Source organism: Mytilus californianus, unplaced genomic scaffold (assembly GCF_021869535.1).
Source record: "Mytilus californianus isolate M0D057914Y unplaced genomic scaffold, xbMytCali1.0.p SCAF_6, whole genome shotgun sequence".
NCBI lineage: Eukaryota > Metazoa > Mollusca > Bivalvia > Mytilida > Mytilidae > Mytilus > Mytilus californianus.
The window spans coordinates 99881082-99899932 of record NW_026262712.1 but is presented as its reverse complement, the minus strand read 5'-3'; the positions used below and the strand labels follow the sequence as shown (position 1 = coordinate 99899932).

Here is an 18851-nt window from a genome sequence, read left to right as displayed (position 1 = left end):
TATTTTTTGAAGAAAATTAAAAATTTTAAAAACTTCAGTGCAGAAATTGAAGAAATAGATCGCAAATACATTGTATTTACGCATCGTGTGTGTGATCACTTGACCATTTATATAACGAATTTTTTCATTGGTCTAGAAGAAGAATCTATTTAAACACGACCAATGAACGTGTTGAATACACATGATAAATTTGAATACACATTGCTAAAGATATTTACGACGAAAACTATGAATGAAAGTATTAGTAGTTGAAAAAATTAAAATAAAGTTTGATTAAAGATAACGAGGAGTGATTTACTTTAATAGAAAGTGAAAAAATGTTGCTTGCAAGGTAAATTCGTCTGAAACTGTCATATTTTTAGAAATAAAATGATCATTGAACATCGATCGTGAATCCGTGCGTCGGGAAATATGTGACAATCAACACGGGTACAGAATCGCCGCAGCTTCTGTATAATGTCACTGGTAAATAATTTCAATGGTTTTAACTTTAACGAATTTGTAAAGTTTCGTTTATATCTATCTGCCAAAGATAGGATTAAACAATAATACGCACGGAAGCGTAATGTGAAACTACGGAAACTGGTCAGCTGTTCATTTATAAAAAAAAAAAATTGTTTTAAAAAGTTGTATACCAAATATCTTAACCATATTCGATTTTATTAATTCTGAATGAACATGTTCTCTGCAAATAACAAAGGGGTGAATTATAAGCAAAAGGTAGATGATGGAAGTAGAAGTTTTTTTCCACACCAATGACTTCTAATGAAAAGTGGAATACACCTCCGTCTACACTGTCAGTATAAGCAGATTTCATTGCTTCTCCTAATCCCAACCAAGCTCAAGTTTTAGCAATTGATAAAAGCAAGCACCATGTTTCTGGTTTCAATGACAAGTGGCTGACTGAGTTTTCATGGCTTAGAAATGTTAAAGGGGGTATAAGCAAAAGTTATTGTGAGTGGGGGTTTAATTTTTAACCCTGAAGAGGATAAAGACAAAGTTGGGGAACAGACTGTCCAACAAAATAACACTATCTTGAAACAATATCCCTAGAAGGAGCAGAGAGTAGAGATGAATATTTATATTTTGACTTCTTTAATTGACTGAATATAAATAACTTTTGTGTTTAAAATCAATTTATTTCATATATATATTCTTGTAATTCATTAATACTCTGCATTATTAAACACATAACACAAAGCATTATAATTCATATTGCATGTCATGATTTATGACTTATTGCTTCAGATCACAAACGTTCACTCTAAAAAAAGAGTTACGCGCCCTTGAATTTTGCGCCTTAAAAAAATCCTGGGGAGAACACTGCTGTATGATGAGCTTACAAGCCTTTTACTTAAGTTTATTAGCATGACTCTAGTTATTATTAATTTATCCCCGGCTTAGTATATTTCTAGGATTCTGATTGGTTAACGCACGTCGTTACAAAACCCATAGCCCCTGGGTGTTGCTAACCCATATCCCCGGACGTTGCTACCCATTACATCGGGGAATTTCACGCGCGTTTTCCTTAGTTCCATGGTTGTTCCTTATGAAATATCGAATTCTGTAGATTTTCAATGATGTCTGTATAATTAAATATTTAATCCACTAACGATTTTATCTTATTATATCGATTATTTGCACTAATTTTAGTAAATGCATCACTATGCAGCCACATTGTCAATGAATGGTACTACTGACCTAGCTATGCAAATGACCCACGTTGACGTCACACCGTTTATGATGTAACTCTCACAACATTGCGCGCCAAATTCGACCCATTCCAGTTTCTCTGTCTCTAGTTTAAAAACGTCTTATATTTGTCTACATGTAGGGTTCTACCAAAGGTAGTACCATACACCCCGTTAAAAATATGTCAAATTCCCAAATTTCAATAAAAGATATTTAAAAAAATGAAAAAAACGTTGCTTTCACGTTTAACTTTGTGGTCGAATTTCTCTAAAAATCGCCAGATTTAGACTAAGACCGGGGATAAATTCGTTATCTACGTTCATATCCGTAGATATGGATATTTTAACACCCTTCAGTACCCTGTACACCCTTCGGCTGCGCCTCAGGGTGTACTTGGATACTTCAGGGTGTTAAAATATCCATATCTACGGATATGAACGTAGATAACTTATAATATCAGTAGAAAAGATGAATCTGTAGCTAGAAGACCAGGATTTATTTTCTTGTGTTAGGATATTAAATGATTGTTAACGTTTAAAATTTAAAATTATGCACAAAGAAGGACTTTTATCAGGTTGGGAACAACACCCCAAATGAGGGGTAACCCCTCAATTAAGGACATTAAAAACCAATTTTAAGTACAAATGAGCATATATCTATCTTATTTGAAGAAACTTTTCCTAAAGAATTATACATCTATCTGGTATTATATGGTCAAAACATGTCCAAGAATTTTGTAATGTTCCTGGATTTTTATCTTCTTTATTATGTTTATTATTAAAAATAATTGGACCCCTCATTTAGAAAAGACTTTAAAGTTGTTCCAAATATAATGAATTTCCCACTTTTAAGTTAAATCAAATAGCTGAAAGCTCTGAGGAAAAATGATGCCACTGTCTATAATATTGTGATATTTTTTATGCAAGTCTTGATTTTCACATACCGTAATAAGTTTAACATTGTAACATGTCTCGTAAGCATATACTTGATATTCGTATATGTGTCTGTTTTTTCAGTACAAATGAATAGGTCAAGACTACCTGAATGATCTACAGTATCCAATTACTACTGGCTGTTTTTTTGTATAAATAAATAGGTCAAGACTACCGGAATGATCCACAATATCCAATGACTACTGGCTATTCTTTTGTACTAATAAAAAGGTCAAGACTATTTGAATGATCTACAATATCCAATGACTACTGGCTGTTCTTTTGTACATATAAATAAAGACTACCTGAATGATCTAAAGTATTCTAAGTAAAGTGATTTTTTTCTTGCAATTACATTTTTCTTAATCAAGAATATAGACTACTAGTATCTTTTTCAAACCAAATGATTATGAAGAGCCTGTTGTTAGCAAGCTCTTATTATACCCCACATACTCATTAAATAAGTTACTAGTGACCTAGTTATTTCTGTTACTTGAAGCAAATTATATTTCTGTATATTTTGACAATAGTATAATATTGTTTTACTAGTTTTATTTCAACTTGAAGATTAGACAAATAGGGATACTCCTTCGATTTTTTATTTCATGTCAGTCAGGTCGCTTTATATGAAACTTGAAACCACTTCTCAGCCATATTGTTATTTTATAACAACTCTGCCCTTGACCATGCTGACCCATGTGATTGATATTCATTCTTTAACCATATATCATAGTCAGTTAGCTTTTGATTTTGCACTCCCACACCACCTTTCATGTCTTTCAGGTCAAATGTCTGTCTCCATTTAAGTTAATGACATTGAACAATCATGGTATTATACACAATTTCAATAGTGATAATGCTGTTCTCGTGGGTCACCATATATTCAACTTGGGTAGCATTCCAGTTATTGAAATTTGTGTCAGATTAGAACAATGATCTAGATCTTTAGGAATGGATCTTATAATTTAATATGGAGCCATAGTATGGGACACCTACACGGTATCAAAAAAAAAAACAAGCTTGAAAGGATACAATGTCAAGCGGCAAAATCTATCACCAGAGATTACAAGTCAAAAGAGGATGGACGGGATACGTCTCTAAAATGCTAGCTGAACTGGAACTACAGCAAGATCTCCAGACAAGACGAACAAAGCGTTGAAGCCAGAAGTTAATATATGTAAAAAGTAGTTGAGGGGCTGATTCCCGCTATTGAACCATACTGTCATTCTATAATATCATTGCGTAAGTATTTCTGTATTGGCCTTGTTATTGGTCCATGTCTTGGGTGTATTGGTCTGAGGCGAAGCGGAAGGCCAACACTGCTGGCCGAGGACCAATAATAAGGCCAATACAGAAATACACGTAATAGTATCTTTATTAATTAACTATCAGTGTTACAATATTTTTTTAATTTCATTTCACAAGAGATAAACATTTTTACCTTGAAGTGGAACTATCCAAATCTCAGTTTCTTTTTATAAGATGCAATATCTAATGATTCGGTGCCGTTTGAAGTATCTTCAGCCTTTTCTCATCTGATGAATTTTTCTACCCTTTCCAGTCACTATAAAGTGTTACAACTTTAATTTAGACACAACACATAAATATTAATTGGACAGGTACTACCATTGGATGTGTAATGCAAATATATTTTAAAAAAATAATGTAAGAGTTGAAATTGATACAACTATCCATAAGCCAATTGACCATAGAACGAAGATTTGCACAATTACAGAATGCATATGCCTGGTTCGGGTTTAAAAATAAACGACCGTTTAAATACAAAACATGAGAAGCGACAGTAAACAGTAAAAATAGATTTGTACCATCGACATGATGAAATTATGAGGTCGTCAAGAAATGAACTTTGTGATAATTTACTCGTTCCCCAAACCTGAAATAATCCCATCCTCTACTTTCAAAATGCTTTTTAAATGAATGGGACCGTCTTTAACCTAAAATATATGCCATACTGAACGTTTCAGCTTGTTTATGGTGAGTAAACCTGCGTCTTACAAACAACTGTTTACTTTCAGTTTGAGTTTATCATGACTTACGATCTAAAAACTAGACACGTTCCGAAATCTTGTTTTGTAAACAAAGATTCATACGCACCGCGTGGGTATAACCATATTACTAATTTCCGATTTTTAAAATCTTCGTAAATCTGGATAAAGACCAGTTTCTATATATCCAATGGATATCAAAATGATTCCGATTTTCACTTTTTTTAATGATTGTAAAGTTGAAATGGCATGAAAGGCTGACATTATTTAGGAGAACTATTTTGTCTAGCGATTGCTGATCATTGGAGGGTAAAAAGTCCAACACCATAACAAAACGGATCTATTTATCATGTATACATACCGATTGTTTACGATTGTAAGACATGTGCATAAAAGTGAAAGCTCGAATAAATATGAAAAATATAACAATGGGATAGCTCCAAATACCATTTAATAACAAAAAACATATGGACAGGTCAAGATATCTTTTTGGTAAATAAAATAAAGTATGTAAACTGGTTCCCGTCCGACTACAACACTTTGTTCGAGTGTAGCGTAATACAAGCAGATTCCAGTTAGTATGTTAAATAGTAAATATGAAACCGAGTGCGGTAGGCGGAGGCAATAATCGACTTCCCTAAGTTCTGGTCAATGGTATCGGAAACATGCCGCTGATAGCGTCATTTTCCAAAAATCTAAATTTTTCTTTTTTCTTTTTTACAACAGTAAAATGACCCTCTGTCTTAATGTCTTGGGGACAGTCCCTCATTTAAGGGATATACCCCTCATTTGGGGGTTTGTTCCATACCTGTTTGTTTGGTCCTTGTGAAAAATGAAGTACAAAATGTATAGTACATTGTACTTTAAATGATTTGCCCCATTTGGTTATTTAATTGAATACAAAAATGACATATGTTATAGCAAGTGTAATGTCAATAAATTAGTGAATAAACTACTATTTATTATCTTTATGGTAGTACTGCATCATTGAATTTTGTCAATAATCCATGCTTTTATTCTTAAGCTGTTTAAGAACCTCCTTGCAGATGAAAATTAACCTTCCATGTTCATGATTTTACAATTCTGACTAACACACAGAGCACTATACAAATCCTTGCACAGAGGAATACAACACAAGTTCAAAATCTAGCATGTTAGAATAATCTTAAGAGAAAACATTTTTGATTGGCTTATTAATTTGATCATGAGAAACACAGAATTTGATTGGCTGATCACGATTGTCTTCCCTTGGGAACAGTTCAATATCGGAAACAATCATATTTTTCTAGTAGATTTTCACAAAATCGTGTTTTAGAGGTTTTTTCACGATCCCGATCGTGCAATCGCGACAAAGAGTCAAAATCGTGTATTTCACGCCTAAATCGTGAAAGTTGGCAGGTATGAGTTCCTATGAATAAATTAGCAGACGAAATAATCATGGAATGGACATAAAGGAAGTAAATGGGAGTGGGCTGGTTTACCGGACACTACTGTATGTTAAGAACAATAAGAAACATTGTGACTAAATTGACTATGGTCGAATGACTTTGGCCACACTAGTACTGACTCAGTACTGAAACCATCCAAAAAGGCAAAACCTGAAAAGAGATTTTTACCAGAGTTGATAAATTCACCAAAAGCAATGCAAGTAATAAAAAAGAAAAAATGAATATTTAGTGCAGACTATGAACTTTTTTGTCAAAATAATGTACACAATAGCTGGTGCTTTCCAGTGGCAATTTCAATTTCCCGCCCTTTATGTGTCATTACGCAATATTTCCAAAAACAATACAAGAGTAAGCTCCCTTTTCACACACGTGAGGGCATTTTTGATTTTGTCCATGGGAACTTTAACAAATTATCACAAAACGTATGGTCTGCAAATCAAATACATGTTTTGCTTTTATTAGCAGTAAATCCTAAATATTTTTTTTTCGAGACATTATCTCTAAAAACTGAATCGGAAAGGCTAACAGTAACAACCTCGGCCTCGTGTCTTTGCTGGACACAGCCTCACAGGCCTGGGAAAAGCACTCAACCCCTATCGCTACTGCCTGTATTTACTGAATGAATAGTCACTAATTAAAAACTAAATATTTTGTTAAACCTACAGGCTTTAAACTGGTAGACATTCGGGTAAACAGGGGAACTCCTCCTCCTGTTGTCAAACATAAAATGTAGGTCGCCATTTCGATGTAAGTTTAACATACGCATGCGCTTACTTACCACAACTTTAGAATGATGGGTAAATAGCATGGCGATGAAGAAGCTGTAAACAGCATCTGTCAAATTTTCGGTTCAGTATCTGGTAAGTTTTACTTGATGACAACATGCACATTTAATGACAGGTAAGCCATGTTTCATGTTAGGTTCGTCCCTGATAATGTAAAGGAATTTTATCGATCAGGATCTTCATTATTGCTTGTTTATTGGAGCACGTGCCCGCAACGCCAATCTGCCGTTACTCATTGTTTTCACTGTATTGGCCACACGACTTGTAATCTTTTGACCCAAGCTGTTACAAATGTTTTCACACATTATGTAATTTGTTTATACAGCAATTACTCAAGTTTTTATTAATGACAGTTCGTGTTGATAAACAACATTGTAATTTTATTGAGAGACAAAGAAATTACGCGCCGTTTATTATTAGTCATCAGTGTGTATACTATATTTACTCAGTTCAATAACAAAGAAATTTAAGCCGATGTATCGATCCATTTCCTCTCAATTAAAAGGTCCTCGACAAAAGCAGTGCCAACAAAATTTAATTTAACAACTTCATCTTACTTTATTTCAAAGTATTTTCAAAGTCAATTGAATTTTCGAGAAGCTAACCATTTATTGACAAAAGTAATTAGACATTCAGAAATTTATTTGTGTATTGCTTAGCTATGATATTGGTTCAGAATGACAAAGATGTGACTTAATGTTTCTTTGTGTTTCTTCATTAGTCATTCTCCTTAATTTATTCATGGAAAACTTCCAAATGGACCAATTCTTAACCATAAAATGTATTACATCCGTTTAAAAACACATTGGTTATTCTCATGATTGATTTAATTTTGATACAGAATTCTAATAAAACAATGAAAAGAAATATTCAGTTGACAATTTCTAATGTCACATCAAGGCACTCAATGTCAAACTTATATGACTTTTAGATTGAATGATTTATTTAGCTTTAAAAGATTAAAAGAAAAGTGATATAACAATTTCTGTTTACATTATTAAAGAGTTTGGATTCCTGACACAAATTTGATATTATTGTTTATAAACATGTACTTTTTGAAATACTTTTAGTTAACTGAAGTCCCTGTTAAGCCTTGATTACAGTCTTTATATCATCTCTGTTCTACTAGTATCTGGATATATATACATGTTTTATGTATAGCAATTATAAGAATAAGAAAATAATTTTGAAGAAGATCTTAAAACTTATTGAATAATGCATTTTTAAGGTTCTTCTTTAATAAGGCAAATAATGAAATTCATTATAAGCATGATTAGGGAATATGTCATTTAATTTTGAAGCAACAATACATCATTTCTTTGAAGTTTAAAAACCAAATTCCATTGAAATTTGATTTAGATTATTTCATTGTTAAATGTAATTTCTGTGTCTATTTAAATAGGTTTATATTAAGAGTAACTGAAATCAAGTAAAGAACATCAAGTGAAACAGCTCGCATCAAAAAGGCAGCATCAAAGTTTTTGCAATTCTGAAGGTAAGTGAAAAAGAAAATATATCTGAATCTTTTTATTTTTTTCACAACCATTTTAATTTGGAAACCTTGCAAATGACATTGATTTTATTTGGTAGATTGGTGTTAACCTGATTATAGTTCTAGCGAAATGTACAATTATACCTTTGCAAAGTATGGAGAAACTGTTTCTATTAAATGAGATAACATATCTATAATAAAAACAAATTGGCAAGAAAAAAAATTTCACTTTTTAGGCAGAACAATAATTGAAAAACAAATAAAATCTTACAGGGATCATAAATCAGATATTCAACCAGCTTTTCCTGCTTATTAATAGAGCTGACTTGCAGGATGTTTTTAAAAAGACTATTCAAGATTTATTTCTTTCAGAATCCTTTTAATTTATTGGAATTAGAGGGGTTTCCAGTCCAAGTGTAGGATTGATCAATATTTTTTTTACAGTAGTTCTAATTGATATACAATTAGGACAGCTTGGGTTATGTCAGCTCCTTATTCACACATGTTCCTGGAAGATTGATAAAATTGAATAGATAAGGCCCAGATTTCTGTGAAAATGATTCATTTATACCCATCCTTTCATGTCTGAGGAACATCACCATTATTGATGTTGATCATCTAAAAGTCTCAGTGAGGCCTAAAACTTGAGTATTTCATGGCAAGTTCAATGTGCCCCCCCCCCCTAGCCTTGGTTAGAGCTGAATTATTGTTCAATGTTGTTAAAGCTGCATAGATCTATGCATTGGAAGAACATATATTTTGGTCTGCTGGGTTTTCATGGAACATCCTGAATACTGATACAGTTGAATTATGTTTAATTCCTCACTCAATAAGCTTTAAAAAATAGATAATCACATAAAGTTTGATTTTACCATAAAATCAGTGAAGACATTTAAGTCACCATCTCAAATATCAATTGGAGGGGCCTCGGTGGCCGAGTGGTTTAAGTAGTTACTACTGTAATCACTAGCCAGTCAACACTGAGGTTTTGAGTTCGAACCCCGCTCGTGCAGGTGCACTTGACTCCAATCTTAATTGACTAGGATTGTCAGTTTTCCTATCGAAGGTCGGTGGTTTTCTCCGGGCACTCCAGCTTCCTCCACCAATAAAAACTGGACGCCACGAAATAGCCCAAAAGCGGTGCTTAAAAGTGGCATTGAAACACCACAAATCCAAAAATCAATCAAATATCAATTGGTGACATTCAGGGGTCGGTAATTTGGAGATGAGTACATGCATTTAGAGCAATAATCCAGCTAACAGTAACTTGAACATACTACAGGTTTTGATTTATAGATGTTAAAGCTGTGTCAAACAAAATATTTTTAATAAAGGATGTCTTAAAACCATGAATATTGATTTTAACTTGAGGAGGAGGGGGTAGAAAAGATATAAGAATGGATACACATGATACAAAATTCCCATGAATTACAATGAAGTAATGAATATTATTTAGAGGATGGAACTAATTAATTAGGTTTATTAGACCTTCATCAGAGATGCTTGGAAGTCTTTTGCAATGATTTAAAAGGACTCATATCTTATGTAAGATCATCATAACTTTCATTAGAGAACTTGACAATGAAAGAAGGCTTAAATAGCATTGTAAAAATAGAACAGCATGTATAAATAAGTAAAAATCTGTGTCATTATTAGACATGCCAGATATGACTATATATGAAAAATACTAATGAAGATTTTTGCTTCCATTTTTCAGTACTTAAAATCATTTAACTTCCCATTTTAAATGAATTTGTCAATAAATTAATATATTTTGTAAAGTAAAATAAATTTTATTTTATTGACAAATGTAAATAAATTTATAAAATATGCATGAAGTTCAAATAATGGTCATATAAATGATTCACAAAAAAATCATGAATCATTAATTTCATTGCTAGTGACTTTTTCCATTATTTTATAAGAAATAGAATATTATAGCTATAATTGAGAAACTAGAACAGATGGGATCTGCAACTGTAGTCTTTTTTTATTGATATACCCCAAAAGTAATTAGAATTTTACACTCAAGTATAATATCCATGAGCTTTTGTTATGGTGTATAAAATTTGTCATATATTATTGTTCAAAATGAAATGTTCTGAATTAATAAAACATAAATTAGAAATTTTCAATAGTGTTTATGTGTGGATAGATGATGAGATGTTTGCTTTACTAAATGTTGACCTGCAGTGGTCAGTGTTTAAGGGTAGGACACCCCGGTCAGAGGGTCAGTCTTTATAGCAGTTACAGTGGCAGGTGCCCCATCCTATCCAATCAATAAAAGGAAACTGTATTTAATTGTAATAAAATGGGTGTATGTCTATATCTGAAAGCCATGTTATTTCAAAACTTGATTTATTCTGATTCCTTTGTGTCAGGTCTTTCAGCCACATAATTAGTCTTGCATAAATCGTCAGAGCGTAAATGTTTGATTACAAGCCTTATGTATAATCAGATGAGAAATAATATAGAAAGCCTGACAGATTTCTGATAAGTTTTTGATGTCTTTGTTTAATTACATTTATCCCAAGTACAGCATTTAGAAATAGGTGTCCAGATGGCCTAGTACGTGACAATGTATCTCTGTCCTGGAGTTTCCAGCATGGAAAGTCTATATTTGTAATGATGATGCTGTATAATATAAAGTGGCTCAGATCATTCACACACTTTTATCATAATTGATAAATATGGATGTGGAAATTTGAAAAGGCTGCAGGCCAGTTAAAATACAACATGCTTGCTATAGTAATTATTACTTTAAAATATCCAACCTCATTAATTTTTCCTGTTACCCTAAAATGGATAAAATGAGAGGGAAATTCTTCTTTATATTTTTAGATAAAAGGACTTCATAAAAACATTTGAGTTTCTACCTTTAGTATTGCTGGATATTCAATTTCATTAGGTTCCTTTTGAAAAAAAATGGTTAATTTTTGGCTGCAAAATAACCTTTGTCAATTAATCTTTCTTGAATATTCATGACTCAATAAGTAATTAAAAGGTTGGCTCTATAGTTTTACCCTTGTTTTACTTCCAATATTCTGTCATAATGAAAATATATCAGTTAACCACACTTTTTTTCCAGAGACCCTTTATGAACAAAAGCAGGCATGGGGTACACATCAATCGGACAGAAACCAACCACACTAAGTTTTGTTTTTTTGCAGTGTCAATCTCTAAATTGTCCTGAGTCTACAAAGAGTTGTCCAGTTCTGATAAGCTTTCAGTTACAAAAAAAAAATGAAAAAAAAGAAGAAACTATATGACATTCATTTAAAAAGAGAAAAAAAGATTTTTTTTTTTTTTTTTTGAAAGACCTAATTTGTTTTATGATACTCTAAAAGTAAAAGATGTTATTTTAGTTTTTGCTTCTTTTTTCTTCAAAATAATTCTGTTACAAGTAACAATATGTGACCTAATGATGTCATTACTTTCTTAATGGCTCAAGCTTAACATGTTTAAATGAAATAATAATTTGTATGTGCAAGGTCAAGAAAACCTTAGACCAATTCTTCCCCCAGGAGGCTAGGGCATTTATTGAAGTTTTATATTGATAATAATGACTCTGCAGATACACTTTCATTGCACATTAAACATAATGATTAGGTTTCTGTGGTGAAGGGTTGAAAAGGTGAAATGGTGTAATTGCTTAGTAAATGTAAAAGATCAGATATGGCCAGGTCACTCATGCCATGCAGGTAATATCATTTCAAAATTTGTAAGGTTTTGTGGTTAATAATCTAGTACACAATTTCCAATTGGTAAAGCAGGATTAATCCCTATTTGATGATGAAATACAAGAATTCAACTTTTAGGTTTCATAATCCATCTACAATCTTAAACTTTACATTTGTGTATTTTGCAAACCAAGTCTTTTTTGAGGGACTAAGAGTATGTATGAGGGAAAAGGATTTTTTTTTTATTAACATGTCAGATGCTAAAGAAAATTCATTCTTAGCTGATACAGGGTTAACACAATTAAAACAATACTAGTTTACAAGAAATATATATGATATTTAATTATAAATATTACCTTGGCTTCTCAATCAGCTGTAAAAGGGACCTTAGTAAAAAAAGCAAAGTCAAACTTGGATACCAGTACTGAGGGCATACAATTTTATGTAAACAAATAGGAAAATGTTGAAAAGACCAAAAGATACTATTGATTTAGTAACAAAATCTACTATTTCTTGTGACATTTCACAGTTGGCATTCTGTGGATTGTGGATATCTGATATATAAATGTTGTAATATTGAAATGCCCTTAAAAAGCTTAAGAACATAACTGACCTAAGTGTTAATCTACATATCATGGAAGTCTGATCAGATTGGTGCTGGTGGCTTTCTTGAACTTGCGACAAGGATGTAAATGTTTGCTAGGTGTTCAAAAGCCTATCTGTGACCTTTGAAATGAAGAACAGCAATAAATAACTTCCTTTGCTTTGGTTTTGTCAAGTGTTTTATGTCATTTTGTGTTTTGAATTTATGTACCATAATTTGTTTGTTTTAATTTTATTAAAACACAGAAATTAGATGCTGTTTCTTTGTTCTTGTTTAAAACTCTAGAGAAAAACTTATAGATCTACATACTTAAATAACAGAAATTTATTACCAAACATTACAGAGAGAGAAATGCATAGATCTACATACTTAAATAATAGAAATTTATTACCAAACATTACAAAGAGAAAAAACATATAGATCTACATACTCAAATAACAGAAATTTATTACCAAACATTTTTTGACATCCTTACAACTGTAATCTTTTGTTGTCAATTATATTCAAAAGAAACTGTAGTTACTCAGTATCATGTTGAAAAAAAATAAAAACCACTTTTCTCAAGGTTCTTACTAAAACAATAAACATTAAACTTGTTTGGTTGGGAAAAACACAATTCCTAAAATGTACTTATATCTTTAATTTAAAACGTGTTTTTCCGTAAAATTATTTAGTTTGAGAAAGAAATTTATTCAGAAAGTTGTAAAGTATACCCTTCCTGGTTGTAAGAAATAACACAAATAACAGGAAATGCAATCTTGGCGTAATCGGTGTCAATGATACCAAAACGGTATTTTGTATGTGACCTTGCATTTTGTTATCAGAAATAGGTAAAAAATCAGTTTACCTAGTATTGTTATCATTAAGACATGATTCATATCTTGAAATAGGGAATAATAAAAGTAAACATTATACCATTTGTTTATGAACAACTAATTTGGAATAAATAAGAACTGAAAAGTCATAAATGCCATTACAGACATGTGATAGACATGTGATAGAGTTTATTTGGTAGCAATCTTTCATTGATTAAAGATTAAACTCTTAATGAACAAAACATTTTACTCTGAATAGTGTTAAATTTGGAATTTCCAAAACTGATGAAAATAGATTAATAGATAAATCTGGGGATGTCAGATTGTTAGATATATAGGTTAAAAGGAATTCAGGATGGGTACAAACAGTTTATACTCCAGGATCTACATGTATCTTTTATAATAGTTTAAAACATCAAATAATTTAAATTTATAATCTGAAGAAAGATTGTTAAATATGGATGTCTTTCATAATAGCTGTTTAGCAATGCATTTTTCTATACTTAGTAGAATTTTCCATCATACTGTCAATTTCAATACTCATCATGTTTTGGTAACACTACACCCATCTGACAAAGGTCCCTTCAAATTGCTGCGAGCTCCTAAAAAAATGCTAACGCCCCAATATGACAAGGAGCAAATATAAGAAATGGTGCTGCAAGCCACAGGGTATTGTTATAAAGACTCTTCCTCCATCTGTTTTTCAGAAACTACTATCTATACCCCATAGTTGGTGCTGCAAGCCACAGGGTATTGTTATAAAGACTCTTCCTCCATCTCTTTATCAGAAACTACTATCTATACCCCATAGTTGGTGCTGCAAGCCACAGGGTATTGTTATAAAGACTCTTCCTCCATCTCTTTATCAGAAACTACTATCTATACCCCATAGTTGGTGCTGCAAGCCACAGGGTATTGTTATAAAGACTCTTCCTCCATCTGTTTTTCAGAACCTACTATCTATACCCCATAGTTGGTGCTGCAAGCCACAGGGTATTGTTATAAAGACTCTTCCTCCATCTGTTTTTCAGAACCTACTATCTATACCCCATAGTTGGTACTGCAAGCCACAGGGTATTGTTATAAAGACTCCTCCTCCATCTGTTTTTCAGAACCTACTATCTATACCCCATAGTTGGTGCTGCAAGCCACAGGGTATTGTTATAAAGACCCTTCCTCCATCTGTTTTTCAGAATCTACTATCTATACCCCATAGTTGGTGCTGCAAGCCACAGGGTATTGTTATAAAGACTCTTCCTCCATCTGTTTTTCAGAACCTCTCCAGCATTTTGACATAGCTCTATTGGATTTGAAAATAGCACTCGCTCACAGTTTCCCTAAATTTATAGCACTAACATTTATAATACATTTTTTTATAGAATCTATTCAGATAGCCCAATGATGAAAAATATAGCAACCAATAATTGGTACCATGGTACCATGGTGCTATCATAAGCTTAGGCCCTTATAATTAGAAGAACATGGTATTACTGTCCTATTAATGTCCTATTAGATCTTCTTAAGTGACTCCATTGGGTCCTATTCACTACCTGTTCCTTGTCCAGATTGCCTAGACTTAAGGTTCGCTGGCTATAAACAATAGACTGTTGAACATATTGTCTGTGGACCACCTTCATAGACATTCTATTGCAGCCATTGACAATTCTCTCTTCTCCACATCTGATTAAAATGAATTTCAAACTTGCATATATATGGAAGTTTTTCAGCTTTTCACTATACTGGAATATCAAGACTCCAATGCTCTTTGGTCAGGTTGTTGTCTCTTTGACACATTCCCGTTTCCATTCTCAATTCTAAATTGAGGTTGAAAGCAAATACATTAAATTGAACTCTGATTTTCATGATTTGGAAACAAAGGTGGCAATTTCTATGCAGGAATTGAATTTTATGAGTATGTCGTAGAATTTCAAAGACGTATTGGCTTTTACAAAGGCAGTTATTTGAAAGAGGCAAACTTTGTTATAAGAGACTTATTGCCTAAGTATTATTAATGGAGCCAATAGGCAGTATAAACAACTTCCAAGGATTTAAAGACTTGTATATTCTATTTTTACATAATCAGTGTTTCATAGGAACACAAGGAAATGCTTCCTTGGGTTAAGGTCAGGAACCTTGAGGTCAGTTCTCTTATGGTACTTTCGTACTGCAATAACAAGAGGCATTCTATCATATTTATCCATACCCTTAAAGCAGAACATCAAAATGATACACAAGATAAGAGTAATAAATGAATTGTAAATAGGAAATTATGGATCGGAACCAAACCACAAGAAGTGCTATGATTGAAAAATCTAAATTATCAGATATTTATTCAGCATTAACATGAAAATTTATATTGCACTTCCCCATTTTCCAGGTGAATAATACAGGCATAATAACATTACAGAGATTATCTTTAGATAAAAGGAACTATTGTTTAATTTAATCACAGGATCATCTGCTTGATAGATTAAACACAAACATCACATAGGTACCGCTCTTTGAAATTCTATGACATACTCATAAAATTCAATTCCCACTTGGATATCATAGCCACCTTTGTTTTTCCAATCATGAAAATTGGAGTTCAGTTATATATATAAATCTCCTTTAAAATATTATATAAAGTATCTAAGCCTTTTCTTTGGATCAATAGATCAACTGGCATGTTCTTGATACAAATTAAAAAGACCTGTACGGTGACCTATATTTACTTATATCCACTTCATTTGAAATCTGGTGGATAAGTTGTCTCATTGGTAATTTGACAGTGATACCACATATCTGTATTTTTACACTAGTTGCTCCATAAATACATTTCATGGTTCCAGGCTTTAATTTTAAAGTATTATTGGAAAAGTCTAAAAATGGGGAATGACTTGGTTGACAAAAGTTTAAAAGCAAATACTTATGAGTTTGTAAACCAGGCCTGGTATCTTATGTGGTAAAAGACTATTAAGTCATCTTATCTCAAAAGCCATTATAAGCTAATGCTTTCTTTGCATCTGTGAAAATATCTATTAATCTAAATTATGCACAATCTTTTTAGAATGTTCAGTTTCAAACTCCTGTCATATGTTCTGTTCCAACTGACCTACTTTTGATCTAATTATGTTCATAACAAATAAGTATTCTTATTAAGTTATTGTTAAATGTCCATAAAATGTTGATTAAAATATTATTCTTTGTCAGTCTAATGTATATTGAATTGTCAAAGATCACTTATGGTGAGTTTTGCTGACCTATTTTGGACCTACTTGTGACCATTGGGCATGTAGATTACATGAAAATAAATGTTTTCTGATAAGCCAGTTGACCTGGTAGATAAAAAGCTTTAACACTATTCGTACAATCATAGAATCAGTAGTACCTGAGTAGTGATCAGAATCTTACATTAAAATAAACAAGGAATATTTCACATTACCTTCAGTTGCAGCAAACTGGTGTTTTTTTCAGAAAGAGAAATTGTTATCAATTATAGTTTTTAATTTTATGGAAAGGGCTGTTTTAGATAGTTTAAAAGTAGTCTCAAGTTTTTCATATATCTAGGACAAAGAATTATCCAAGACTTCCAAGACCTTAATTAATTTTCTACAGATTTATCATGGTTTCAAATAAAGAGTTTGAAACAAGCTTTGATATTTGTTGATGTACAAATGGTCTCTATAGACTTCTATAAGTAGCCATAAAGTAATGTTACTTTAAATTAAATAATCAACCAATGAATTGTGTCCTATTGGACAACTGTTCTACAAGATACTAAACCTTGTTTTTATTCTTTGTATAGGCAGTTGCCGGTTATTAAACCCATTTATGACGATAGGAATATACCAGTAATTAACCATTCCTAAACTCATAAATTTCTATTCTATTGATTTTTACACAAAGTTGACTCATTTTCAGTATAAATTTTAGGATTTTGAACAACGGATAACATTGATTTACATACATTCTAATGACAATAAATATGTTTTTGTTCATTACTCAAATTCTGCATGATGGTACATAATGCGTTATAAATTACAATTTTGAGCATGAATTATTTTGAAAATATTGATTTGGTTAAATTGAAAAGATACAGATTTTATATTGCAGCAAAAATATTTAATATAAGAGAAAAGAGGGTTATAGATATTACAAAGTGTCAAGGATTTCTGTCAATTGTCATGGAAATAAATTTGGTTTTTAAATTGGTGTAATTTTTCCTTTGAAAACTTTGTCATGTGACAAATAAACTATATATAATTTGTGACAGTTGTTACTTGAAGCATAGTTATTGGAAATACTGGCTGTCTGTAAATCCTTCTCTTACAGGTATTTTCTCAGCTCTAATGTGATGTTAAGCAATTACAAATCAATCAATAGTTTCTATTTGATGCCCAGAGTACTTAGATATTGTAAGAAAAAAGAAATCAACACATTAGTTTAACTATTGTTATGTTTGTCTGTTTGTCCGTACCAACTTCTTTATCCTAAAAATGCTTAGATCAATAATAATTTTAAAAATTTTACATTGTTAAATCCTACTATCATGACTATGCAGATGTACATGTTCAAGTTTGATGTTCTGGTTCATTGAATTTTCTTAAGTTATGCCCCTTTCAACAGACCTTGTCGTCCAAAATTCTCATTCAATTGCAAGCAAGACACAGGGTAACTGCATCAAAGACAACATCAAATAAAACTTTAGAAAAAGTCCAAATTTATATTCCAACTTCATTGATTTGCTGTATTTCAGTCACTTGCATATATTCAAATGTCAATCCAAGATACAGGGGATTTAAGTCCAACTAAGTGGACAGTTCTAGTTTAGTTTGGTAGGAGGAAGGTGAATTACGGTATTTGAAGGCAGGTGTTTAATTTGCATGAATGTTTTATCACAAGACCTACAGATTGCAATTGGAGACTACAAATATCTCTAAAACACCGTAGAAATAGAGAAAAGAAAGAATTATTCTTTTACTGTTATTTGACAAATTGTCCTTCACAAATGATTTTGTTGAAATCAGGAATTTGCATAAAATGTATTCTCAACTGCTAATGACTTTGTGTCTAAATATGGATGTTACATAGAATAATATATGGATTTGTAATTAAGTTTAGAAATATATGTATAAACACTTGAGTGGTTCAATCTAGAACTAATGATAGAAGGAAACACAGATTAACTACATTGGTCAATAATACATATGTATGTGCTTTATATTAGAGGCTTCAGATAGGATGTAACTTACAACGGTAATTAGATTATTGTGATACAAGAGATATGGGGTTAATATTACTGAGACAGCAAACTAGCAATACAAGATCACAATTCAATAATAGCCAAACACCTTATGGTCAACTTTTGATAGCATGTCTTAATTTTTGACTTAATAGAGGAAATTTTCCTTAGTT

The 18851-nt window shown here is 31.9% G+C and overlaps 2 protein-coding genes across 2 annotated transcripts in view; one reads left to right on the top strand and one right to left on the bottom strand.

The window, feature by feature from the left end:
* LOC127704238 (protein fuzzy homolog) overlaps window positions 1-6819 on the bottom strand; it is a 46237-nt gene extending 39418 nt beyond the window's left edge. Inside the window, exon 1 of the mRNA XM_052208193.1 lies at window positions 6742-6819. Within this exon, the coding sequence (XP_052064153.1) occupies window positions 6742-6819 (78 nt within the window). The remainder of the gene's footprint in view (window positions 1-6741) is intronic.
* A 32-nt stretch (window positions 6820-6851) lies between these two features.
* The window catches only part of LOC127704234 (DNA-binding protein Ikaros-like), a 58528-nt gene continuing 46528 nt past the window's right edge, over window positions 6852-18851 (top strand). The window contains exons 1-2 of the mRNA XM_052208187.1: window positions 6852-6938; window positions 8266-8358. The gene's annotated coding sequence lies outside the window, so the exon portion shown is untranslated. The remainder of the gene's footprint in view (window positions 6939-8265; window positions 8359-18851) is intronic.